This window comes from Salmo salar, chromosome ssa03, assembly GCF_905237065.1.
Source record: "Salmo salar chromosome ssa03, Ssal_v3.1, whole genome shotgun sequence".
NCBI classification, from domain to species: Eukaryota; Metazoa; Chordata; class Actinopteri; order Salmoniformes; family Salmonidae; genus Salmo; species Salmo salar.
Window position 1 is genome coordinate 46,595,401 of NC_059444.1, and position 26,847 is coordinate 46,622,247.

A 26,847-nucleotide genomic window follows, 5' to 3' on the forward strand; every position below is an offset into this window, starting at 1 on the left:
AGTTAAAATAAGTGTTCATTCAGTATTGTTGTAACTGTCATTATTACAAAAAAATATATATATAATAATAATAATAATAATAAGTAAAAAAAATAAACATAAGAATTGGCCGACTAATCAGTAGCGGCTTTTTTTGGTCCTCCAATAATCGGTATCGGTGTTGAAAAATCATAATCGGTCAACCTCTAGAAATAATAATTGTGTCCTTCAAACTTTGCTTTCATTAAAGAATCCTCCATTTGCAGCAATTACAGCCTTGCAGACCTTTGGCATTCTAGTTGTCAATTTGTTGATGTAATCTGAAGAGATTTCACACCATGATTCCTGAAGCACCTCCCACATGTTGGATTGGCTTGATGGGCACTTCTTACGCACCATATGGTCAAGCTGGTCCCACAACAGCTCAATAGGGTTGAGATCCGGTCACTGTGCTGGCCACTCCATTATAGACAGAATAACAGCTGACTGCTTCTTCCCTAAATAGTTCTTGCATAGTTTGGAGCTGTGCTTTGGGTCATTGTCCTGTTATAGGAGGAAATTGGCTCCAATTAAGAGCCGTCCACAGGGTATGGCATGGCGTTGCAAAATGGAGTGATAGCCTTCCTTCTTCAAGATCCCTTTTACCCTGTACAAATCTCCCACTTTACCACTACCAAAGCACCCTCAGACCATCACATTGCCTTCACCATGCTTGACAGATGGCGTCAAGCACTCCCCCAGCATCTATACATTTGTTCTGCGTCTCACGAATGTTTTTCTTTGTGATCCGAACCCCTCAAACTTAAAATTTGTCTGTCTATAAAACATAACGTTTTTTTCCAATCTGTCCGGTGTCTGTGTTGTTTTCTTTTTATTGGCCAGTCTGAGATATGGCTTTTTCTTTGCAACTCTGCCTAGAAGGCCAGCATTCCGGAGTCGCCCTCTTCACTGTTGACGTTGAGACTGGTGTTTTGTGGGTACTATTTAATGAAGCTGCCAGTTGAGGACTTGTGAGGTGTCTGTTTCTCAAACTAGACACGAATGTACTTGTCCTCTTGCTCAATTGTACACATGGGCCTCCGACTCCTCTTTCTATTCTGGTTAGAGCCAGTTTGCGCTGTTCTGTGAAGGGAGTAGTACGCGGCGTTGTAAGAGATCTTCAGTTTCTTGGCAATTTCTCGCAAGGAATAGCCTTCATTTCTCAGAACAAGAATAGACTGACGAGTTTAAGAAGAAAGTTCTTTGTTTCTGGCCATTTTGAGCCTGTAATCGAACCCACAAATGCTGATGCTCCAGATACTCAACTAGTCTAAAGACGGACAGTTTTATTGCTTCTTTAATCTTAACCTGTTGGGGCTAGGGGGCAGTATTTTCACGGCTGGATAAAAAAACGTACCCGATTTAATCTGGTTACTAATCCTACCCAGTAACTAGAATATGCATATACTTATTATATATGGATAGAAAACACCCTAAAGTTTCTAAAACTGTTTGAATGGTGTCTGAGTATAACAGAACTCATTTGGCAGGCAAAACCCTGAGACAGATTCTGACAGGAAGTGGATACCTGATGTGTTGAATTACCTTTAAGCCTATGCCATTGAAACACACAGGGGCTTATTAATGTTTTGGCACTTCCTATTGCTTCCACTAGATGTCACCAGCCTTTACAAAGTGTTTTGAGTCTTCTACTGTGAGATCTGACCGAACAAGAGCCTTGGAACGGTGATGGCCGATTAGACTCTGGCGCGCGAGGTCATGTTGGGTACCCTCGTTCCAATACGTTTTAAAAGAGAATGCATTCGTCCACCTTGAATATTATTCATGTTCTGGTTAAAAAAGGCACTAATGATTTATGCTATACAACGTTTGACATGTTTGAACGAACGTAAATATATTTTTTCCCCTCGTTCATGACGAGAAGTCCGGCTGGCTTAGATCATGTGCTAACAACACGGAGCTTTTTGGACATAAATGATGAGCTTTTTTGAACAAAACTACATTCGTTATGGACCTGGGATTCCTGGAAGTGACATCTGATGAAGAGAATCAAAGGTAATGGATTATTTACATAGTATTTTCGATTTTAGATCTCTCCAACATGGCCGTTAGTCTGTATCGCAAAGCGTATTTTTCTGGGAGCAGTGCTCAGATTATTGCAAAGTGTGATTTCCCAGTAAGGTTATTTTTAAATCTGGCAAGTCGATTGCGTTCAAGAGATGTAAATCTATAATTCTTTAAATGACAATATAATATTTTACCAATGTTTTCTAATATTAATTATTTAATTTGTTGTGCTGACTTGACTGCCGGTTATTGGAGGGAAACGATTTCCTGAACATCAATGCCATAGTAAAACGCTGTTTTTGGATATAAATATGAACTTGATAGAACTAAAAATGCATGTATTGTCTAACATAATGTCCTAGGAGTGTCATCTGATGGAGATTGTCAAAGGTTAGTGCATCATTTTAGCTGGTTTTATGGTTTTGGTGACGCCTGTCTTTGAATTGACAAAACATTACACAGAGCTATTGTCAATGTACTCTCCTAACATAATCTAACTTTATGCTTTCGCCGTAAAACCTTTTTGAAATCGGACAACGTGGTTAGATTAAGGAGATGTTTATCTTTCAAAGGGTGTAAGATAGTTGTATGTTTGAAAAATTTGAATTTTGACATTTATTTGGTTTCAAATTTGCCGCTCTTGAAATGCACCTGCTGTTGATAGGGTGCACCACGGGTGGCACGCTAGCGTCCCACATAGCCCCAAGAGGTTAACAGTTTTCAGCTGTGCTAACATAATTGCAAAAGGGTTTTCGAATGATCAATTAGCCTTTTATAATGATAAACTTGGATTAGCTAACAGAACGTTCCATTGGAACACAGGAGTGATGGTTGCTGATAATGGGCCTCTGTACACCAATGTAGATATTCCATAAAAAAATCTGCCATTTCCAGCTACAATAGTGATTTACAACATTAACAATGTCTACACTGTATTTCTGACCAATTTTATGTTAATTTAAAAATGGACAAAAAAATGTGCTTTTCTTTCAAAAACAAGGACATTTCTAAGTGACCTCAAACTTTTGAACGGTAGTGTATATCGAAATGTTTCACAGTTTTTTGGTTAGTACATGATTCCATACGAGTTATTTCATAGTCTTGATGTCTTCACAATTATTCTACAATGTACAGTCATGGCCAAAAGTTTTGAGAATGAGACAAATATTAATTTTCACAAAGTCTGCTGCCTCAGTTTGTATGATGGCAATTTGCATATACTCCAGAATGTTATGAAGAGTGATCTGACATACTGCTCAAAAAAATAAGGGGAACACTTAACCTGTTGGGTCTAGGGGGCAGCATTTGCACGTCTGGATAAAAAAAATGTACCCGATTTAATCTGGTTACTAATCCTACCCAGTAACTAGAATATGCATATACTTATTATATATGGATAGAAAACACTCTAAAGTTTCCAAAACTGTTTGAATGGTGTCTGTGAGTATAACAGAACTCATTTGGCAGGCAAAACCCTGAGACATTTTCTGACAGGAAGTGGATACCTGATGTGTTGTATTGAGTTTAAACCTATCCCATTGAAAAACACAGGGGTTTAGGAATATTTTGGCACTTCCTATTGCTTCCACTAGATGTCACCAGCCTTTACAAAGTGTTTTGAGTCTTCTGGAGGGAGATCTGACCGAACAAGAGCCATGGAACGGTGATGTCCCATTAGACACCTGGCGCGCTACTTCATGTTGGGTACCCTCGTTCCAATACGTTATAAAAGGCTATGCATTCGTCCACCTTGAATATTATTCATGTTCTGGTTAAAAAAGGCCCTAATGATTTATGCTATACAACGTTTGACATGTTTGAACGAACGGAAATATATTTTTTCCCCTCGTTCATGACGAGAAGTCCGGCTGGCTTACATCATGTGCTAACGAGACGGAGATTTTTGGACATAAATGATGAGCTTTTTTGAACAAAACTACATTCGTTATGGACCTGTGATACCTGGAAGTGACATCTGATGAAGAGAATCAAAGGTAATGGATTATTTACATAGTATTTTCGATTTTAGATCTCCCCAACATGACGTCTAGTCTGTATCGCAACGCCGTATTTTTCTGGGCACAGTGCTCAGATTATTGCAAAGTGTGATTTCCCAGTAAGGTTATTTTTAAATCTGGCAAGTTGATTGCGTTCAAAAGATGTAAATCTATAATTCTTTAAATGACAATATAATATTTTACCAATGTTTTCTAATTTTAATTATTTAATTTGTGACGCTGACTTGACTGCCGGTTATTGGAGGGAAACGATTTCCTCAACATCAATGCCATAGTAAAACGCTGTTTTTGTATATAAATATGAACTTGATAGAACTAAAAATGCATGCATTGTCTAACATAATGTCCTAGGAGTGTCATCTGATGGAGATTGTAAAAGGTTAGTGTATCATTTTAGCTGGTTTTATGGTTTTGGTGACCCTGTCTTTGACTTGACAAAACATTACACACAACTCTTGTAAATGTACTGTCCTAACATACTCTAAATTTATGCTTTCGCCGTAAAACCTTTTTGAAATCGTAAAACGTGGTTAGATTAAGGAGATGTTTATCTTTCAAATGGTGTAACATAGTTGTATTTTTGAAAAATTTGAATTTTGACATTTATTTGGATTCAAATTTGCCGCTCTTGAAATGCACCTGCTGTTGATGGAGTGCACCACGGGTGGCACGCTAGCGTCCCACCTAGCCCCAAGAGGTTAAACAACACATCCTAGATCTGAATGAAAGAAATAATCTTATTAAATACTTTTATCTTTACATAGTTGAATGTGCTGACAACAAAATCACACAAAAATAATCAATGGAAATCCAATTTATCAACCCATGGAGGTCTGGATTTGGAGTCACACTCAAAATTAAAGTGGAAAACCACACTACAGGCTGATCCAACTTTGATGTAATGTCCTTAAAACAAGTCAAAATGAGGCTCAGTAGTGTGTGTGGCCTCCATGTGCCTGTATGACCTCCCTACAATGCCTGGGCATGCTCCCGATGAGGCATCTCCTCCCAGACCTGGACTAAAGCATCCGCCAACTCCTGGGCAGTCTGTGGTGCAACGTGGCGTTGGTGGATGGAGCGAGACATGATGTCCCAGATGTGCTCAATTGGATTCAGGTCTGGGGAACGGGCGGGCCAGTCCATAGCATCAATGCCTTCCTCTTGCAGGAACTGCTGACACACACCAGCCACATGAGGTCTAGCATTGTCTTGCATTAGGAGGAACCCAGGGCCAACCGCACCAGCATATGGTCTCACAAGGGGTCTGAGGATCTCATCTCGGTACCTAATGGCAGTCAGGCTACCGCTGGCGAGCACATGGAGGGCTGTGCGGCCCACCAAAGAAATGCCACCCCACACCATGACTGACCCACCGCCAAACCGGTCATGCTGGAGGATGTTGCAGGCAGCAGAACGTTCTCCATGGCGTCTCCAGACTCTGTCACGTCTGTCACGTGCTCAGTGTGAACCTGCTTTCATCTGTGAAGAGCACAGGGCGCCAGTGGCGAATTTGCCAATCTTGGTGTTCTCTGGCAAATGCCAAACGTCCTGCACGGTGTTGGGCTGTAAGCACAACCCCACCTGTGGATGTCGGGCCCTCATACCACCCTCATGGAGTCTGTTTCTGACCGTTTGAGCAGACACATGCACATTTGTGGCCTGCTGGAGGTCATTTTGCAGGGCTCTGGCAGTGCTTTTCCTGCTCCTCCATGCACGAAGGCGGAGGTAGCGGTCCTGCTGCTGGGTTGTTGCCCTCCTACGGCCTCCTCCACGTCTCCTGATGTACTGGCCTGTCTCCTGGTAGCGCCTCCATGCTTTGGACACTACGCTGACAGACACAGCAAACCTTCTTGCCACAGCTGGCATTGATGTGCCATCCTGGATGAGCTGCACTACCTGAGCCACTTGTGTGGGTTGTAGACTCCGTCTCATGCTACCACTAGAGTGAAAGCACCGCCAGCATTCAAAAGTGACCAAAACATCAGCCAGGAAGCATAGGAACTGAGAAGTGGTCTGTGGTCCCCACCTGCAGAACCACTCCTTTATTGGGGGTGTCTTGCTAATTGCCTATAATTTCCACCTGTTGTCTATTCCATTTGCACAACAGCATGTGAAATTTATTGTCAATCAGTGTTGCTTCCCAAGTGGACAGTTTGATTTCACAGAAGTGTGATTGACTTGGAGTGACATTGTGTTGTTTAAGTGTTCCCTTTATTTTTTGAGCAGTGTATATTGCAATTAATTGCAAAGTCCCTCTTTGCCATGCAAATGAACTGAATCCCAAAAATACATTTCCACTGCATTTCAGCACTGCCACAAAAGGACCAGCTGATATCATGTCAGTGATTCTCTCGTTAACACAGGTGTGAGTGTTGACGAGGACAAGACTGGAGATCACTCTGTCATGCTGATTGAGTTTGAATAACAGACTGGAAGCTTCAAAAGGAGGGTGGTGCTTGGAATCATTGTTCTTCCTCTGTCAACCGTGGTTACCTGCTAGGAAACACATGCCGTCATCATTGCTTTGCACAAAAAGGGCTTCAAAGGCAAGGATATTGCTGCCAGTAAGATTGTACCTGAAATCAACCATTTATCGGATCATCAAGAACTTCAAGGAGAGCGGTTCAATTGTTCTGAAGAAGGCTTCAGGGCGCCCAAGAAAGTCCAGCAAGCGCCAGGACCATCTCCTAAAGTTGATTCAGCTGCGGGATCGAGGCACCACCAGTACAGAGCTTGCTCAGGAATGGCAGCAGGCAGGTGTGAGTGCATCTGCACACACAGTGAGGCGAAGACTTTTGGAAAATGGCCTGGTGTCAAGAAGGGCAGCAAAGAAGCCACTTCTCTCCAGGAAAAACATCAGGGACAGACTGATATTCTGCAAAAGGTACAGGGATTGGACTGCTGAGGAATGGGGTAAAGTAATTTTCTCGGCAAGCTAACAAGCGGGCCACAAACAGACAAATAGCAGCGCAGTACAACAGTGGTTTGGGGAATGGCATCTTGGGATGCACAACTCGTCAATCCTCGTCACGGATCGGCTATTACAGCAGACGACCAGATTGATTCCTATCAGTTAAAAATAAAAATAAGCAGCTCCAGGGGGCGATCACCAACGCTGGACAATTGATGAGTGGAAAAACAACACCTGGTCTGACGAATCCCAGTTCCTGTTGCCTCATGCTGATGGCAGAGTCAGGATTTGGCATAAGCAGCTTGAGTCCATGGACCCATCCTACCTGTGGTCAACGGTACAGGCTGGTGGCAGTGATGTACTGTTGTCTAATCTGCAGCAACTGCTTGATGCCATCGCGTCAGCAAGGACCAACATCCCTGTGGAACGTTTCCGACTTGTAGAATCCATGCTCCGAATAATTCAGGCTGTTCTGGAGGGGAAGGGGGGTTCGACCCGGTACTAGATGGCTGTACCTAATAAACTGGCCAAGTGTATAGATACATATTTTCAGCTGTAACAAAGATAAATGTCCATTGGGTGGTGTGGGCAGGGTAATTGGGGAGGGGGGAGGTGGGGTAGTGGTAGAATATCCATAGGGGGAGCAGCAAGTGGGGAGGAGTATGAAGTCCGGGGGGTAGGAAGGGGACAGGGGTGCAGGTAGCTGCCTAGTGGCTATTCCGCAGCCTGATGGTCTGGGGGTAGAAACTATTGGCCAGTCTGACCAGTTTTGCCATGATACTCCTATAATATCCGTATCTGAGTGATGGAAGCGGGGAGAACCGGCTGTGGCTCGGGTGGCTGAGGTCCTTGATGATTTTCTTGGCCTTCCTGCAATACCTGGTGTCCTGGAGGGCAGGCAGTGAGCACCCAATGGTGCGTTCGACTGAGCGTACCACCCTCTGCAGAGCCTTGTGGTCAGCGGCGGTGGAGTTGACGTACAAGGCTGTGATGCAGCCTGACCGAATGCTTTCAATAGTGCTCCTGTAGAACACTGTGAGGGCTCTCGGGACAGTCGTGGGTTTAGGAGTTTAGGAGCGGACTGAGGACGCACCCTTGTGGGGCCCCCGTGTTGAGGATCAGGGTGGAGGAGGTACCATTGCCTACCTTCACCACCTGGGGCGGCCTGTCCAGGAAGTTCAGGACCTGGTTGCATAGGGAGTTCATTCCCAGGGTTGTGAGTTTTTTAATGAGCTTAGATGGCACTATGGTATTGAAGGTCAATGAACAGCATCCTCAAATATGCGTTCCTCTTGTCCAGGTGGGTGAGGGCAGTGTGCAGTGCAAAGGCGATTGCGTCATCCGTCAATCTGTTAGTGTGGTAGGCGAATTGGAGAGGGTTGAGTGTGTCGAGGAGGTGGTCTTTGATTAGCCCCTCGAAGCACTTCATGATGTAGGAAGTGAGTGCTATGGGTCGGTGGTCATTCAGTTCAGTAACTTTCCCTTTCTTGGGCACGGGATGAAAGTGGACATCTTGAAGCAGTTTAGCATAACAGCTTGAGCTAGAGATTGAAAATGTCTGAAAACTCAACAGATAGTTGGTCTGCACATGCTCTGAGGGCCGGCAGCCTTGCGAGGGTTAACACGGTTGAATGATTTACATACATCCTTCGTGGTGACCGTAAGCACGTAACCTTGTTGCCCTCAGAGTCTCTCCTAAGCAACTCAGAGTCGTTATGCTCGAAGCGGGAGAAAAAGTTGTTTTGAAGCCCCTGATCGTTAAAAGTCCCTGCCACATATGCCTCGTGTCCGACCCGCTGAATTGCTCGTCCACTTCACCCTTAATTCTTACAATGTGTTGCCATCTTGATTGATCTGTGTACTGTCAGTTGTATTTGTACTGTTTAACGATACAATTGTTCCCAGTCTCCTTGCCATGTTTATAAGCAGCATCTCTCTCCTTCAGTTTCCTGATAAGGCTGCCATCAATCCACGGTTTTTGATTTGTGTAAGTTTTGAAAGACATCATCTATATCACATTTTTTTATGAATCTGGTGACTGAGTCGACATATTCAATGATGTTATGCCATGGAATATATTCCAGTCCATGTGATCAAAACAGTCTTGGAGAATGGATTCTAACTGGTCAAACCAGCGTTGCACAGACGTGACCACCGAAACTTCCCTCGAGTCTTTGTAGGCGGGGAGGAGCAAAAAGGAGTTGTGGTCAGATTTGGCAAAAGGAGGACGGGAAAGGGCCTTAACCCCTTCTCAAAAAGGTGTATAGCAGTGGTCAAGAATTTCGGAGTTAGACAGTCAATGTGTTGATAATAGGTGTTGATAATAGTTGGGGAGTACGGACCTCAAATTACTTTTCTTAATGTCCCCCCGTGACAATGAACGCTGCCTCCAAGTCTGCGGTCTCCAGTTCGTTCACGGCCCAAAGAAGATCTTTGAGAGCGATAATCCCTGAGAACTCTCTCGGAAAGTTAAAAGGGCGACATTTGATGACCAATTATTCCAAGTTGGGAGCGCAGAAGCTCGCAAGTTCCTATACGTTTCCCCCATCGCACCACTTGTTATTGGTAATAAAGCAACTGTATACCCTACTGGTTGTATATAATCTGTTTGGATGTCTGAGGAAAGGCAATTATCAGAAAACCAGAGTATGTAGCAGAATCTGATGTCCTTCTAGAAGGAGATCCTCGCTTTGAGTTTGTCAAGTTTATTCACGAGTGATTCAACATTGTCGACTAGTATGCTCGGTAATGGAGGACCGGTCGCCCGACGTCTCAATCTCACTAAGACCACTCCACATCTGCCTCTCCTTCGGCATCTTCATTTCCTTCTCTCCGTTAGGACTCCCAAGGCCATCGGGTGCCTCAACAAAGAGGCTGGACCATTGTTTCGCCATCTCTGGGAATTCGGGAATGTTGGATGGACGGTGAGTGCTCAGTGATTCATATTCCAATAGTTCTACCAGATGTATGAAGTTATGCAAGAAACTAACTGAGTAAGAAAATTTGAGAAAAACACTAGAAAAAAATACTAGGAAAAGTAGAAACCTGTAGGAGCTCAAGGCAAGGCTACCATGTTCCTGGCCAAGCCCTCATTACACCTACAACTTGTTTACTCATCAAAACCCAGCCTTTTTGAGCCACCACCAGCTTTTGTGCTCATAAAAAAACAGCTGTGAAAATAGCTCAAATATTTCTGACCCACCCCTGGAACTATAGCGCTAGCGCCAGCGCTTAGATTCACCAATGCATTAGGCTTGTTAAAATAGAGCCCTGTGTGATTTATATGCAGATGTTTAATGAGAAATAAAGACAGGAACGTATAAACCATGGCACGCTGAGTACTGGGAACACTCCGGGTCTCCATCAGTCAACTGGTGTGTCAGTTACCATTCGTCTAGCCAAAGGAAGTTAACATTAACTAACCAGTCACGGGAGAGTTAGAGAAACAGAACAGTGCATAACACATAACAACGGGTCAGGACCATGTGACCTGACCAGGACAAAATCTGAGAACTAGTTATACACTACAACAAGGGCCCAGGGTTATATTCCTGGTCAAACTCTGGGAACTAGTTATAAACTACAACAAGGGCCCAGGGTTATATTCCTGGTCAAACTCTGGGAACTAGTTATAAACTGCAACAAGGGCCCAGGGTTATATTCCTGGTCAAACTCTGGGAACTAGTTATACACTACAACAAGGGCCCAGGGTTATATTCCTGGACATGGACATGAGAAACTCATGAGTCCTGACCCTGCACATAGCCACAAGAATAACCTGCTCTTATAAGCTCTCTTATGCACTCTCCACTGTTTTAACTTCCATTCATTGTTATGTTTTATGTTGTGTTGTGTGTAACTATATGTATGCTGCTCTCTTGGCCAGGGCTCATTTGAAAAAGAGATGTACATTTCAATGTGACTTCTCTGGTTAAATAAAGGATAAAAACAATTTAAAAAATGAAGCAAATCCACTCTGGGTGACTCAGTAATGCAACTAAGCAAGTTAAGCAACATATAAACTCAGCAAAAAAAGAAACGTCCTCTCACTGTCAACTGCATTTATTTTCAGGAAACTTAACATGTGTAAATATTTGTATGAACATAAGATTTAACAACTGAGACATGAACTGAACAAGTTCCACAGACATCTGACTAACAGACATGGAATAATGTGTGCCTGAACAAAGGGGGGGTCAAAATCAAAAGTAACAGTCAGTATCTGGTGTGGCCACCAGCTGCATTAAGTACTGCAGTGCATCTCCTCCTCATGGACTGCACCAGATTAGCCAGTTCTTGCTGTGAGATGTTAACACACTCTTCCACCAAGGCACCTGCAAGTTCCCGGTCATTTCTGAGGGGAATGGCCCTAGCCCTCACCCTCTGATCCAACAGGTCCCAGACGAGATCCGGGCTCTTCGCTGGCCATGGCAGAACACTGACATTCCTGTCTTGGAGGAAATCAAGCACAGAACGAGCAGTATGGCTGATGGCATTGTCATGCTGAATGGTCATGTCAGAATGAGCCTGCAGGAAGGGTTCACATGAGGGAGGAGGATGTCTTCCCTGTAATGCACAGCATTGAGATTTCCTGCAATGACAACAAGCTCAGTCCGATGATGCTGTGACACACCGCCCCAGACCATGACGGACCCTTCACCTCCAAATCGATCCCGCTCCAGAGTACAGGCCACGGTGTAATGCTCATTCCTTCGACGATAAACACGAATCCGACCATCACCCCTGGTGAGACAAAACCGCGACTCGTCAGTGAAGAGCACTTTTTGCCAGTCCTGTCTGGTCCAGCGACGGTGGGTTTGTGCCCATAGGCGACATTGTTGCCGGTGATGTCTGGTGAGGACCTGCCTTACAACAGGCCTACAAGCCCTCAGTCCAGCCTCTCTCAGCCTATTGCGGACAGTTTGAGCACTGATGGAGGGATTGTGCGTTCCTTGTGTAACTCGTGCAGTTGTTGTTGTCATCCTGTATGTGTCCCGCAGGTGTGATGTTCGGATGTACCGATCCTGTGCAGGTGTTGTTACACGTGGTCTGCCACTGCGAGGACGATCAGCTGTCCGTCCTGTCTCCCTGTAGCGCTGTCTTAGGCGTCTCACAGTACGGACATTGCAATTTATTGCCCTGGCCACATCTGCAGTCCGCCTAAGGCACGTTCACGCAGATGAGCAGGGACCCTGGGCATCTTTCTTTTGGTGTTTTTCAGAGTCAGTAGAAAGGCCTCTTTAGTGTCCTAAGTTTTCATAACTGTGAGCTTAATTGCCTACCGTCTGTAAGCTGTTGGTGTCTTAACGACCGTTCCACAGGTGCATGTTCATTAATTGTTTATGGTTCATTGAACAAGCATGGAAAACAGTGTTTAAACCCTTCACAACGAAGATCTGTGAAGTTATTTGGATTTTTACGAATTATCTTTGAAAGACAGGGTCCTGAAAAAGGTACATTTCTTTTTTTGCTGAGTTGATCATAACCATTTGTATTCACTGCTTATTTTAGTATACATTATATTTCCAGGGAGGGGGGGCAAGGACAAACAGCCTCATTCTCATGACACACGCCATAATTACCAAACACACACGTAGCGTTGGGCAGTATGCAAATTCTGTACCATACCATGGAATACGTATAACCCAACGTGCACACAAGGGGCGCACAAAACAATCTTGATCCAGGAGAGGATTGAATGTCTCTGTTGTAACCCAGAAGCTTGATCTTGACATCTAGACAGTTAGCTAGCAAGTTAGCAAACCAAATGCATAGCGGGAGCCCTGAGCTGATATCATTTATTTGACACATTTTAGATTTCTTCTAGTTATAATTAACTTATAGTTAAAAGAATGGCCCCCTCGGTATACGGTATATCGCCCAAGCCGAAAAAACACGCAACACGAACGCACACACACACTCCCCTCTAAATGCCTTGCATATGATCAAGAAAATTCATCTAATTACTACCCAAGACCATACACTACATTTTTGTCATGCTTTCCATTTTTTTAGTAATGCTTTGGCTGAAGTTAACACACACACATTTGCACGTATACATAGGGAAACAATTTTTCCCTTTTCTTTCTTCAATTGTAAAATCTGTCCTGCAAAATTAGACCTCTCACTATGGCAAACAGCAGTCAGACATAATGAGGAGCATGCTCACACACACAGACACCACAACGGGTAAAACATCCACAGTAAGCTGAATATTATTAACACAGAAACATGTAGGAGGCTAAACCTGGTGGACTCTCATTGGTCTGGCCTGAGACACTGTGTTGTAGCAACCAAACAACTGGTTCATATTAGAGAAGGCCTGGTTTTCCAAGTATGTCTTATTGTATAAGCAGTCATCAAGATCTTTTGATTTATTAGATTGGAATTTGATTCCACAGTCTACTCCATCCAGACTTGCTCACTATCCAAACGGCTTGAATTTTTACTGAAGTCAATTATTGCTAGCTATGACAGTTTGTTGGTATGTTTGGATAGGTTACTGACTGATAGAATATCCACATAGGACCCACCTGAAGCTTAAGAGGGTGTGAACGATGCTGAATGGGTTTAGACAAAGAAGGGCTCTCCAGTAGTAGTACCAAAATATTTAAAGGCCATTTTCTCAAATGTGAGTTTACAAGTTTATCAACTTTCAAAGCAAAATTACTTTCCCTGTAGTGTATGATATACGATTTTGTAGATCAGCGTCTCTACTTTTATCCAATGTAAAAAACACAATTTCAAATTTTGCTACATAATACCGATTTGAGCCGGTTGGTCACATATTATTCCCATCACTCTCTATTGGTCTCTGCCTACTCACAGAAATCCTCTCAGGATCCCTCACCCTGTACCCATCTTCCTCTACCACTCTTCACTACTTCAGCATACAACCCTTCTATACTACTCTGACCTGGCAACCTCAACCTGCCTTTCTCTCACCAGACATCTCCGATCTCCAGCCACATGGGTAACCCCACATCTAACACACACAACTTTCTCCACGGATACTACATATTTCTTTGTCTCATGCCCTCCTGCACACATCTAAGAATCTTCCTCCTACACACTCCTGCAACATGACCATAAGCTTGGCACCTAAAACACAGTAGTATTTTCAGAACAAAATCTCTCATGGGATAACTGACACATCCTAACTTGACCTTGTCCGGCAAAGACTCTGCATCAAAACTCAACAAGACAGACAATGTCTTCTCCGTTTCACCACGCTCTCCACTGGGTCTGCATCGCACCAAACGGCGGGCTGCACTGACACCAGGAATCTTACATTTCCGCTGATCCTCCACACCAACTCAAAAGTTCCCAATCTCTTCTCCACCAAACCTGACACCACATTTGGATCAGCCAGAATACAAGGATCCATTCTCTCCACAAATCTCACTCCCACTGGACCAGAATCATCCTTGTCATCACCAGGACAGGGCTGGTGCTCACCGCAGGTACTTCATCCTCACGTTCTATTTTTTCTGTAGCCCTTCCAAAAGTTCTGTGAGATCATCCATTCTCTCCACAAATCTCACTCCCACTGGACCAGAATCATCCTTGTCATCACCAGGACAGGGCTGGTGCTCACCGCAGGTACTTCCTCCTCACGTTCTATTTCTTTCTGTAGCCCTTCCAAAAGTTCTGTGAGATCATCCATTCCATATTCACAAAAAACATGTTCTACTTTTCTCCTTTTTTTTTCTTGTGCACCTTCTTATCCTTCATCAGATGTTCCAGAAGGCTTGTTGCCTCTCCCACTCTATATTTACTCATAATATGTTCCACTTTCCTCCTTTTTTTCCTGTTAACTCAGCCCTTTTTACCGCCCAACTCAACCCTATCAATGAACGCCCTTCTCCTTTCCAACTGCTCTCATGAGAGCTGTGCTGAAACAAAGCCCATAGACAGTGACTGTGCATGGTTGTGATCAGAGGTCACCTACTGTGTTTGTTGTTCTCAGGGGCTGTGGTCCTGGCAGTCTCCTGGGGGTGGGCCTGCTTTGGAGGACGACCCTTTGACAGCTTCGCCAGCCGGGGGATACTGGGGGTCTCCATGCTTGGGGACAAGAGAGGGAGATTAATATATAGGTACAGTTATGTTTCAGTCAGACACATACATGGTCGTCTGCAGTTGACTAGTTGTACACACTAATCTGTAATCACAGTGTCATAACTATGATATGAAGTTTCAGGAACTTTGGTAGTCTAACTTACAAACGGGTCAATATTAAATACACACTAAATGTAACAAACATTTAATCAACATAAATTATTTTCCTTGCTAAAAGTATTTTTCTGCAATTCTCTCTCAACATCCAGAAAAATGACTTTTCCAGCCCTGGAAATGGTATTTAAGCTATCCAGATGGAGGCAAAGCCATCATCCTAAGGTAAAATGAGAGCATGACCTTCCATGTTTCATTTAAAAATCAATACTTTCAGATACATATGAACTGAACTCCATGGTAAGCCACTTAGAGGGGAGTGGAGTACAGTAGTACAGAGCCAATGTACCATCATGGAGAGAAAGAGAGAGAGAGAGAGAGAGAGAGAGAGAGAGAAATGGAGAGAGAGAGAGAGAGAGATGGAGAGAGAGAGAGAGAGAGAGAGAGAAAAGAACTAGCAGTAATAGACACATTTTGATTTCTAAGCACTTTACAATAATAAGTTAGCATTGTGTTGAAGAGAAGTCCAAGCATGGACTGAAATCAAGAATTGCATCGATATATTAGGCTGGAATACCTCATTCCACTATCTATAGCTTCTTAATGCATTTTTTTATTCTATTTAGAGAGCATTAAGTTTAGTGGGCTGGAGTGTAGCCTTCATGCCTGGTCCATGTAATCAGATGAATCAAGTACAGGCTTAACCAAATGAACCACAAAGACAGAATGCAATATGGCATTTTATTAAATAGTTTGGGGAATGGCCTGGTCTCTGAGGGAAGATCTTCAGTATATCATGTTGATTCTGGCCATCATCACCCCAAAGCACACTGGTTAACAGATGATGAAATATTGCTGACCAGTGGAGGATCATCCTACTATTTATTTTACCTGGTAAGTTGACTGAGAGAACACATTCTCATTTACAGCAATGACCTGGGGAATAGATACAGGGGGGATGAATGAGCCAATTGTAAACTGGGAATGATTAGGTGGCCATGATGGTATGCGGGCCAGATTGGGAATTTAGCCAGGACACCGGGGTTAACACCCCTAGTCTTACAATAAGTGCCATGGGATCTTCAGTGACCACAGAGTCAGGACACCCATTTAACATCCATCCGAAAGACTGCACCCTACACAGGGCAATGTCTCCCAATCACTGCCCTGGGGCATTGGGGTATTTTTTTATACCAGAGGAAAGAGTGCCTCCTACTGAATCTCCAACACCATCTGGTCTCCCATCCAGGGACTGACCAAGACCAACCCTGCTTAGCTTCAGAAGCAAGCCAGCAGTGGGATGCAGGGTGGTATATTGCTGGCAATAAAGTGAATTGACTAAGTGAATTTCATACCAATTAAAATAGTGAAACATTGAAAAAGTTACCCTTAGAAAAAACTATATTAAATATATTCACGCCACCAAGTAACTGATTAAAACACACAGTTTTGCAAAGGTCTACAGTAGCCTCAACAGCACCCTGTAGGGTAGCACCATGGTGTAGCCAGAGGACAGCTAGCTTCTGTCCTTCTCTGGGTACATTGACTTCAATACAAAACCTAGGAGGCTCATGGTTCTCAACCCCTTCCATATACTCACACAGTAATTATAACGACTTCCTGAGGATGTCCTCCAACCTATCAGAGCTCTTGCAGTATGAGGTGACATGTTGTCCATCCAATCAAAGGATCAAAGAAATAAATATATTACTAAAAGCATAAGCTACAGCTAGCTAGCACTGCAGTGCATCAAGTATGGTGAGTAGTTGACTCAAAGAGAGAAAGACACTAGTTGAACAGTTTTGAAGGAGAAGCAGCAGAGAGATGGAGCGCTAGCTATATTTCATTGTATTCTTGTAATTATTGTTTTAAACATTCAATTACTTAGCTAATGCAGCTAATTTAGCCAACTCAACAACCTGATTTAAACAGAGATGAATGCTATTTACGTTAGCTAGCTGGCTAAGGCTATCCAACACTAACTCTTCCAAGTCAAGGTAAGCTCCTGTTTTATTCATTGAAAACCACGGGGCCCACCGGTGTAACTGCTAAACTGCTTGCTGTACACTGTATTGTGTGATTGTACACATTAATTGGATTGTGGGTTTACTCACGCATTAGTTCTAGTTTGTTGACTATAACCTTAATATGGTGACAACAATGTAGGCTGTGTAGCGTTTAGCGGCTATGGTATTGAAGGTTTGGCCTGGTCACAGTAAATGCGAGAAGGAATTATATAATGAGTAGAGTGATGATGCTGTAGGAGGCTGCTAAGAAAGTGAACTGTGTGTGTGGGTAAACAGAGGTCAAATCAAATTGTATTTGTCACATGCTTCGTAAATGAAAATGAAATACAGAAGAATTCACACCCCTTTGCTATGACAATCCAAATTGAGCTCAATTTCCTTTGATAGTCCTTGAGATGTCACTACAACTTGATTGGAGTCCACATCTAACTTAACAGCTTGAGAAAAGCTGCAAGGAAAAATGGGATGTGCAAAGCTGATACCCAAGACGACTCAAAGCTGTAATTGCCTCCAAATGTGCTTCGACAAAGAATTGACTCAGGGGTGTGAATACTTACGTTACGTAAGATAGATATTTCTGTAAAATTTCTATAAACATGTTTTCATTTTGTCATTATGGGGTATTGTGTGTAGATGGGTGAGATACGAAAACTGTGTAATCCACTTTGAAATCAGGCTTTAACACTACAAAATGTGGAATAAGTCAAGGCAATGCGTGTACATTATCAGTCAAAAATTCAGACACCTACTCATTCCAAGGTTTTTCTTTATTTTTACTATTTTATACATTATAGAATAATAGTGAAGATATCAAGACTACAAAATAACACATATGGAAACATGTACTAACCAAAAAAGTGTTAAACAATATTTTATATTTGAGATTCTTCAAAGTAGCCACCCTTTGCCTAGATGACAGCTTTGCATACTCTAGACATTCTCTCAACCAGCTTCATGAGGAATGCTTTCCAACAGTCTTGAAGGAGTTCCCACATATGCTGAGCACTTGTTGGCTGCTTTTCCTTCACTCTGCAGTCCAACTCATCCCAAACCCCTCAGCTCCCAGCTGTGCCCTGGACACCATATGTGAATTGATTGCCCCCCCATCTATCTTCAGAGTTCATTCTGTTAGGTGACCTAAACTGGGATATGCTTAACATCCCGGCAGTCCTACAATCTAAGCTAGATGCCCTCAATCTCACATAAATGATCAACAAACCCACCAGGTACAACCCTAAATCCGTAAACACGGGCACCCTCATAGATATTATCCTAACTAACTCACCCTCCAAATACACTTCTGCTGCTTTCAATCAGGATCTCAGCGATCACTGCCTCATTGCCTGCATCCGCTATGGGTCCGTGGTCAAACGACCATCCCTCATCATTGTCAAATGCTCCCTAAAACACTTCTGCGAGCAGGCCTTTATAATCGACCTGGCCCGGGTATCCTGGAAGGATTTTGACCTCATCCCGTCAGTCGAGGATGCCTGGTCGTTCTTTAAAAGTACTTTCCTCACCATATTAAATAAGCATGCCCCTTTCAAAAATTTCAGAACTAAGAACAGATATAGCCCTTGGTTCACTCCAGACCTGACTGACCTCGACCAGCACAAAAACATCCCATGGCGGACTGCACTAGCATCGAATAGTCCCCGCGATATGCAACTTTTCAGGGAAGTCAGGAACCAATACACGCAGTCAGTCAGGGAAGCAAAGGCTAGCTTTTTCAAACAGAAATTTGCATCCTGTAGCTCTAACTCCAAAACGTTTTTCTCTATGGCTCGCCATGCTTTCCTCCTGACTACCCCAACCCTGGCCAACAGCTCCGCACCCCCCGCAGATACTTGCCCAAGCCTCCCCAGCTTCTCCTTCACCCAAATCCAGATAGCAAATGTTCTGAAAGAGCTGCAAAACCTAGACCCGTACAAATCAGCTGGGCTAGACAACCTGGACCCTCTCTTTCTAAAATGATCCGCCGCCATTGTTGCAACCCCTTTTACCAGTCTGTTCAACCTTTCATTCGTATCGTCCGAGATCCCCAAAGATTGGAAAGCTTCCGCGGTCATCCCCCTCTTCAAAGGGGGTGACACTCTAGACCCAAACTGTTAAACCTCTATCCATCCTGCCCTGCCTTTCTAAAGTCTTCGAAAGCTAAGTTAATAAACCTTATCACTGACCATTTCGAATCCCCCCGTACCTTCTCCGCTGTGCAATCCGGTTTCCGAGCTGGTCATGGGTGCACCTCAGCCACGCCCAAGGTACTAAACGATATCATAACCGCCATCAATAAAAGACAGTACTGTGCAGCCGTCTTCATCGACCTGGCCAAGGTTTTCGATTCTGTCAATCACCGCATTCTTATCGGCAGACTCAACAGCCTTGGTTTCTCAAATGACTGCCTCGCCTGTTGTCCGGACCTCTGGCAGTCTCTATGGGGGTACCACAGGGTTCAATTCTTGGGCCAACTCTTTTCTCTGTATATATCAACAATGTCGCTCTTGCTCCGGGTGCTCCGACACCATTCTGTATACATCTGGCCCTTCTTTGGACACTGTGTTAACAAACCTCCAAACAAGCTTCAATGCCATACAACACTCCTTCCATGGTCTCCAACTGCTCTTAAAACGCTAGTAAAACTAAATGCATTATTTTCAACCGTTCGCTGCCCGCACCCGCCCGCCCAACTAGCATCACTACTCTGGACGGTTCTGACAACTACAAATACCTAGGTGTCTGGCTAGACTGTAAACTCTCCTTCCAGACTCATATTAAACATCTCCAATCCAAAATTAAATGTAGAATCGGCTTCCTATTTCGCAACAAAGCCTCCTTCACTCATGCCGCCAAACACACACTCGTAAAACTGACTATCCTACCGATCCTCGACTTCGGCGATGTCATTTACAAAATAGCCTTCAACACTCTACTCAGCAAACTGGATGCAGTCTATCACAGTGCCATCCGTTTTATCACCAAAGCCCCATATACCACCCACCACTGCGACCTGTATGCTCTACAGTAGTCGGCTTGCCCTCGCTACCTATTCGTCGCCAAACCCACTGGCTCCAGGTCATCTATCAGACTTATTTCCCTCACTAACTTTAAACATCAGCTATCTGAGCAGCTAACCAATCGATGCAGCTGTCCATAGTCCATCTGTAAATAGCCCACCCAATCTACCTACCTCATCCCCATATTGTTTTTCTTTACTTTTCTGCTCCTTTACACACCAGTATTTCTACTTGCACATTATCATCTGCACATCTATCACTCCAGTGTTAATTTGCTAAATTGTAATTACTTTCCTACTATGGCCTATTTATTGCCTTACCTCCTCACGCCATTTGCACACACTGTATGTAGACTTTCTCTTTTCTATTGTGTTATTGCCTGTACGCATGTTTATTCCATGTGTAACTCTGTGTTGTTGTTTGTGTCGCACTACTTTGCTTTCTTGGCCAGGTCGTAGTTGTAAATGAGAACTTGATCTCAACTAGCCTACCTGGTTAAAAATGTGAAATAAAAATCTCTACCTACATGTACATATTACCTCAATTACCTTGACTCTGTACCGATACACCCTGTATATAGCCTCCACATTGACTCTGTACCGATACCCCACCTGTATATAGCCTCCACATTGACTCTGTACCGTATCGCCCTGTATATATCCTCCACATTGACTCTGTACCGTAACGCCCTGTATATAGCCTCCACATTGACTCTGTACCGTAACACCCTGTATGTAGCCTCGCTCCTGTTATTTTACTGCTGCTCTTTAATTATTTGTTATTTTTTAACTTCTCTATTCTTTACTTAACATTTATTTTTCTTAAAACTGCATTGGTGGTTAAGGGCTTGTAAGTAAGCATTTCACTGTAAGGTCTACACCTGTTGTATTTGGCGCATGTGACATAAAATTCGATTTGATTAGTAGGCGTGGACAATGATAGATCCTTAGTGATGTGGACACTGAGAAACTTGAAGCTCTCAGCCTGCTCCACTACAGCCCCGTATGTGTGAATGGGGGTGTGCTCGGTCCTCCGTTTCCTGTAGTCCACGATCAGCTCCTTTGTCTTGCTGATGTTGAGGGAGAGGTTGTTGTCCTGGCACCACACTGCCAGGTCTCTGACCTCCTCCCTATAGGCTGTCTAATCGTCGTCGATCAGCCCTACCACCATCCTGTTGTCAGCAAACTTAATGATGGTCCTATTGTGTATTCATTCCGCCAATTCGATTGCAAAATGTTTCTTAAAATGGAACGAAAGGTGGAGGGACCTACCTTAATTTGTCAAATAGAAACTCTTGTTTTAATAGAATGTTTTGCAACTGTTTGGACTAATGATTACACCCCAGATTCTACGCTTAGCAGGGAGAAGGTTTTCATGATATGCACAGCAAATAATAGCAATTTATATTTTCAAGAGTATGTGAGTCTAGAGTTCATATTTCATAACCTCCTAATTTCCTATGCGTGAGTCAATAGCAAAATAATACACCTGATTTATGCTACATAGCATGCTAAATGTGTCTGATCAGATATTAGCAAACTAATAGATGAGCTGATGGAGATTCAGTGAAACAAAATCACATTTATTGATTATCAGACAAGTCAATGGCTTTTAGTCGGGATATATCCTAGGCTACTATACGAGTGAAGAGATAAATAATTCACCTGTTATACTACAGTAGGCTAGTGTAGGCTAAATAGTTAGCTAACCTGCTAGCAAAAATTCTGTTAAAGACCAACATCATGAACACTCACCTCAATTTGGCTAACATTTTAACAAATAACTAAAATATCAAAACGTTGTTTTCATGAAAAATCTATAAATGTCAGATCTTAGTTATCATGATGAGTCCCCATGATTGTCTCAAAGCAGTGTGAAAATGCTGTCCCAATCATGAAATGATGGTTGACCACACATGGCTAAAGTATAAAGCTTAAAGTATTTAAAACGGTTGGATGAGGAGTTTCAGTAAGCAACAATATGATAAATGCCTTCAATGGCATTATCCTACTTTATTCCAATATTTTTGTAATTCAGTGATATTCATTCCCACAGTAATTATTGATCAATCCATCTAGTTGTGGTTAAGAAAACGTGAATACATCGTGGTAGGCTTTGCTAAGTGATGGGAGAATCGACATGCCTTGCAATGTGTTAGCACTGCCACGAGGATGTTAACAGCCTAGTAATGGCCACTGCCTAGAAACCATCATTATGAAGCATCAAATCACATGAACGTGCATTGCCTATGCCAGACTTAGCTAGGACTAGTCTTATTTTTGGTTGGTGCAACAGGTGTAAATTCTGATCCCAAAGTCAGACGTAGCTATGCCCGGCATTTAAGACCAACTTCTGTACGCCCAACTGTTGTAACCGGCCTAAGATCAGCTAGATGCAGGCAAGTGTGTGCAAGGCAGTATTGAATGTCAGTTTGTCACTTCAGTTTGTCACCTACTCCAATTTGTCTCTTGACCTGTGCACCTACGTTATAAACTTTCATTCATAGACTAGGTTGTAGCAACCTCATGATGGGTACAGGGGACATTTGAGTATCAAGTAGTAGCCTATGCCTATCAATGTAACATTGAGCTGGGTGAATGGAATATGAACTAAAATCATTCAATATGCTGTAATCGAAATAAGCACCGACTGCCACTGTTTCTGACAGTGACTAATTATGCTTAGTAAAATTGATTAGAGTTAGGCCTACCATCATGCTTTCTCAGCGTAGTACGCATATATTTATGTCCTTCCCCTAATGAATTACTACAGTACACAAAGGGTCATTCATGTGGTGGCTCAGGTAACAATCTTTTAATTTAACCTTGTATGGTGGTACCGGAGCGCCAAGTCTAGGACCAAAAGGCTACATAACAGCTTCTACCCCCAAGCCATAAGACTGCAGGGCTGAGATTTTGATAGGAGTTTCATACACTAGGCCAGACAGACAGACAGACATTATGCACCTTCATAGTCCTAAGATATCTGCAACACTTTCTATTGTGTCTTGACTGACTGTCCCGTCAATAACATTGTTGGCACTAAAACAAATTCATTTTTGTTGATTCGTTTATTGATGTACCATGGTTGATTTTTGATTTGCAATACAGTTTTCAATTCAACCAAACTAAAAATATATATTTTATATTCCATATTCAAAGTACAGCTGGGCGATATGGCAAATAAATATGCACGATATATATATATATTTCATTAGATAACGATAATTATTACGATATTAATCAAATAATGTTTTTAAAAAGTTCATATCTTATTCAGACTCAAGAATGCCTAAAAAAACCAAAGGCATTTATTTAGAAGATTCCACTCTGTCAATATAGTGGACAGTGAGGCTAATATGAGTTTCTGACGTGCGACCAGACCACAGATCGGTAGTAGTAGCAAAATAGGTCAAATCTGTCTTGAGCTGTTCGTCAACTTTTTCCCTACACTTGGAATAGAGTTTAGGCAGTGCGGTGTGAGAGAAATGTTTGCGGCCAGGGAGCACGTACCTGGGATCAATTAAATTGATAAGCCTCTTGAACCCTTCCTTTTCGACTGTGCGAATTGGTAGCATGTCCTTAGCAATGCAATGCATAATAACATTTGTGATGTCTTTGTCTATTCGATGTTTGCATAAACGCTATCAGTGTTGACTGCTTCGGGCGAACATCCCTAGATTGGCTGGTGCTTGAGGGGCGTTTATCAATACCGTGGCACAAACTCAAACTTTCTGCATGTTCCAAAGTGATTTTTCTTCAGATGTTGAAAAAGGTTTGTTGTATTACCAGACTTGGTAGCCACCCGTCTACGGCACAACTTGCACCGAACATTCCTCTGCTCTTTGTCGGACTTCAAAAATCCAAACCACTTCCAAATTACTGAAACTGTTTAACCCTTTTTATCAATAATTTCTTAATTGTAAGCTGCTCCTTCTCCATGGCTATCACTGCACTGTTTTCGCCTACATCGCTCATTTTTCGTGATTAATAGTGGCTACTCCATCACTCGAGGTGATAAGTGGTGTTTAGTGGGCATATACCACGCCACGTGCATATTGTCACTTCTCTGCACGTTCCTGCTGCGTCACAGAGGTGAAATGGACTGCTGTACCTAATTATTCTATATCGACATTATCAAAAATGTATTTAAATCATTATTGACGGAAGTAATTACCTCGATAATTATTGATATTGATTTATCGCCCAGCCCTAATTCACAGTATAGAATATTCTGTATTCACATTTACTTTACACCCAATTGAAGTGAACACACAACTGCTACACAGTCAAGGCACTGTTATGACTACCAGGCATACTTGTGGTGCACCTTGAACACACACTTTTGAGGTGAACACACCTGATCAAAGAGGAGAAGCCACACACACAGTTTGAGTTCTGTATTACTGTTATACAACACTGTTACTGCTACATTGCAACTATTATACTGCTACTTTTGTAGTATTGCCTACATTTGTAAGCCTACTTTCCAATTCATGACAGTTAGAAACCAGGACATCATACAGCTGGCTGCAACCAAAACAGAAACCCAGAAGCCTGCAATGGAATAAAATTAAAGCCTACTAGGGAATTAACAAAAATAACAGCAGCAAAGTGAAAGGTTGGAGCTATTTGGGGAATTTAACACGTACATGTTTGAAGGCTGCACAGGCACACAGTCAATCAAAAATCTAACACAACCTGCCATATTCACCTCTTGGTCGCGTAGGATACATGTGGCATATCTGGGTGAAAACGGCAGGTTGAGTTGCGTCTGTTTTACTCTAGATGGTTACATTGTAGCAACATTGTTTGCGTATGATAATGTTCTACATTGGTGCATTTGAACGCTGCTGGCAACAATGTTTACAGTGTTGTTGATGAATATCATCGGGACGTTGGCTTCCAGAAGACCACACCTACCTGGAATGTCGGAGTCACCCAGCACAAGCGGCTGGGTGGCCCGGGTCACCCACGTAAGGGTCAGGCGGTAGGGCTACACTTCGCGCGGTATATGCGCCTTTCCCGGTGTTACATGGCAATCACACCTGCCGTCTTGAGCGTTGGTACAGGCGGACTGACAGTCGTCACGGTCGGTCCTTAGCCCCCTCTGTGAATCCGAGGAAAGAGGAGGAGGGGGCGATGAAGAAGAGGGAGCGGGAGGAGGAAAAGGGAAATTCCAATTTAAATCCTAGAGACTTTCACAATTTTTCCAGCCATCACTTGCCCCCTCTCATGCATTAATATGTCAACCACGAGGCACGTATTCAACCTCAATCGTCTCGTTGGAAAACTCAACAAATATGAAATCAGCAGGCAGGAAAGATAGAGCCGTCTCCGTCTCCTTGAAGATAATATTTTAAATACAAGGTTTTATATAGGCAGTGAAGCAAAATGGCGACTTTAATACGAAGGAGGAGTAGAACAAATCATTGCGCTGGCCGGAGCAAAGGGAGGCACAAAAATATGTTTAGTGCGGTCATTTTCGATAGCTGCAAGAGAGTTAGTTAGAGTAAAAGAAAACGAACCTGAAGGAAAAGATTCGACCTCGGTCGCATTCGTTGCCGTCTGCGGTTCCTTACCTCGGGGTTATTTTTTTACACGGATATTATCTTCGCGGCCGTGTACAGTAATATAGTAAGTAGTGTGTTGGGTTATGCGCGTACCCACTCTACCTTTGACAGTTGTAACTACAGTCTTCAGGCAACTTACAAACTCTCGCGTTATTATGAATGTTATCGAGCATGTAATTTCGGGCTTTCTGCCTAATAAACCCGGTATAAAACTGACGGTATGATACAGCTCATCCGACGTAACGCCGTTCGGTCATGACGAAAAGGGGTTAGGCTACATTCTTAAAACCAGGCTTGATTAAGCGTTTTAATAAGGTACGCCTAATATTACTAAACATTCGGCTTTTATCGTTAAGCGTAGTTTCAGGTAGCCAACTGAACGCTCGGCAAAAATAGCCCCTAGATTGTAATGTGTTTTTGTGCTGTTTCGTGGGTATCATGCCAGTCAATCCAAAAAATAAACCACTGGTAGCGTAGCAATCAAAACTTGCATAGTGATACTGGGACAGAATTGAATAGGCTTTTCAGCTCTGAAGCGGATCAATCAATTTGATAGAGAATGTGAAATAAATTACGAGACGATAAGAAGACTATTATGGTTGAGCATTGCTGAGGTGTCATTTTATTCCAACAAACCAAATCAATTTCGAAAAACAAGGTCACTTGAAAGTTTCGCTTATTTTCCCCGCTAATAAACGATTACTTATGATGATGATTATTATTGTCACCATCGTCATTATTATTATATTTCTGTTAAAGTCAGCAAGTTTCTGTATGAGTGGCTAAATGTTCTCCATGTTACTCAGTTAATTTTGATTTATTTATTTTACCGTTATTTTACCAGGTAAGTTGACTGAGAACACATTCTCATTTACAGCAACGACCTGGGGAATAGTTTCAGGGGAGAGGAGGGGGATGAATGAGCCAATTGTAATATAATGATATGTAGGTCTAATGTATGTGGCCTGTAGGCCTACTTCTGTATCCACTCTGAATCATGGCCACTTACAGTGAATGTGGTATCATAGCCATGTACAGTGGGCTCACACAACCAGAGGAGACTTCAGCTCTCTCAGGGTGTGATTGG

General features: G+C 42.9%; 1 protein-coding gene across 2 annotated transcripts in view; it reads right to left on the reverse strand.

The window, feature by feature from the left end:
- The window catches only part of LOC106600538 (zinc finger protein 512B), an 85,463-nt gene extending 59,494 nt beyond the window's left edge, over positions 1-25,969 (reverse strand). The window contains exons 1-3 of one of the 2 annotated variants that reach the window (XM_045714901.1): positions 25,716-25,969; positions 25,111-25,297; positions 14,927-15,039 (exon numbers count right to left, since the gene is read on the reverse strand). In XM_045714901.1, the coding sequence (XP_045570857.1) occupies positions 14,927-15,038 (112 nt within the window). In that variant the 5' untranslated portion in view covers position 15,039; positions 25,111-25,297; positions 25,716-25,969. The remainder of the gene's footprint in view (positions 1-14,926; positions 15,040-25,110; positions 25,298-25,715) is intronic. The other variant, XM_014191962.2, reaches the window with a different exon arrangement.
- Between the last annotated feature and the right edge of the window lie 878 nt (positions 25,970-26,847).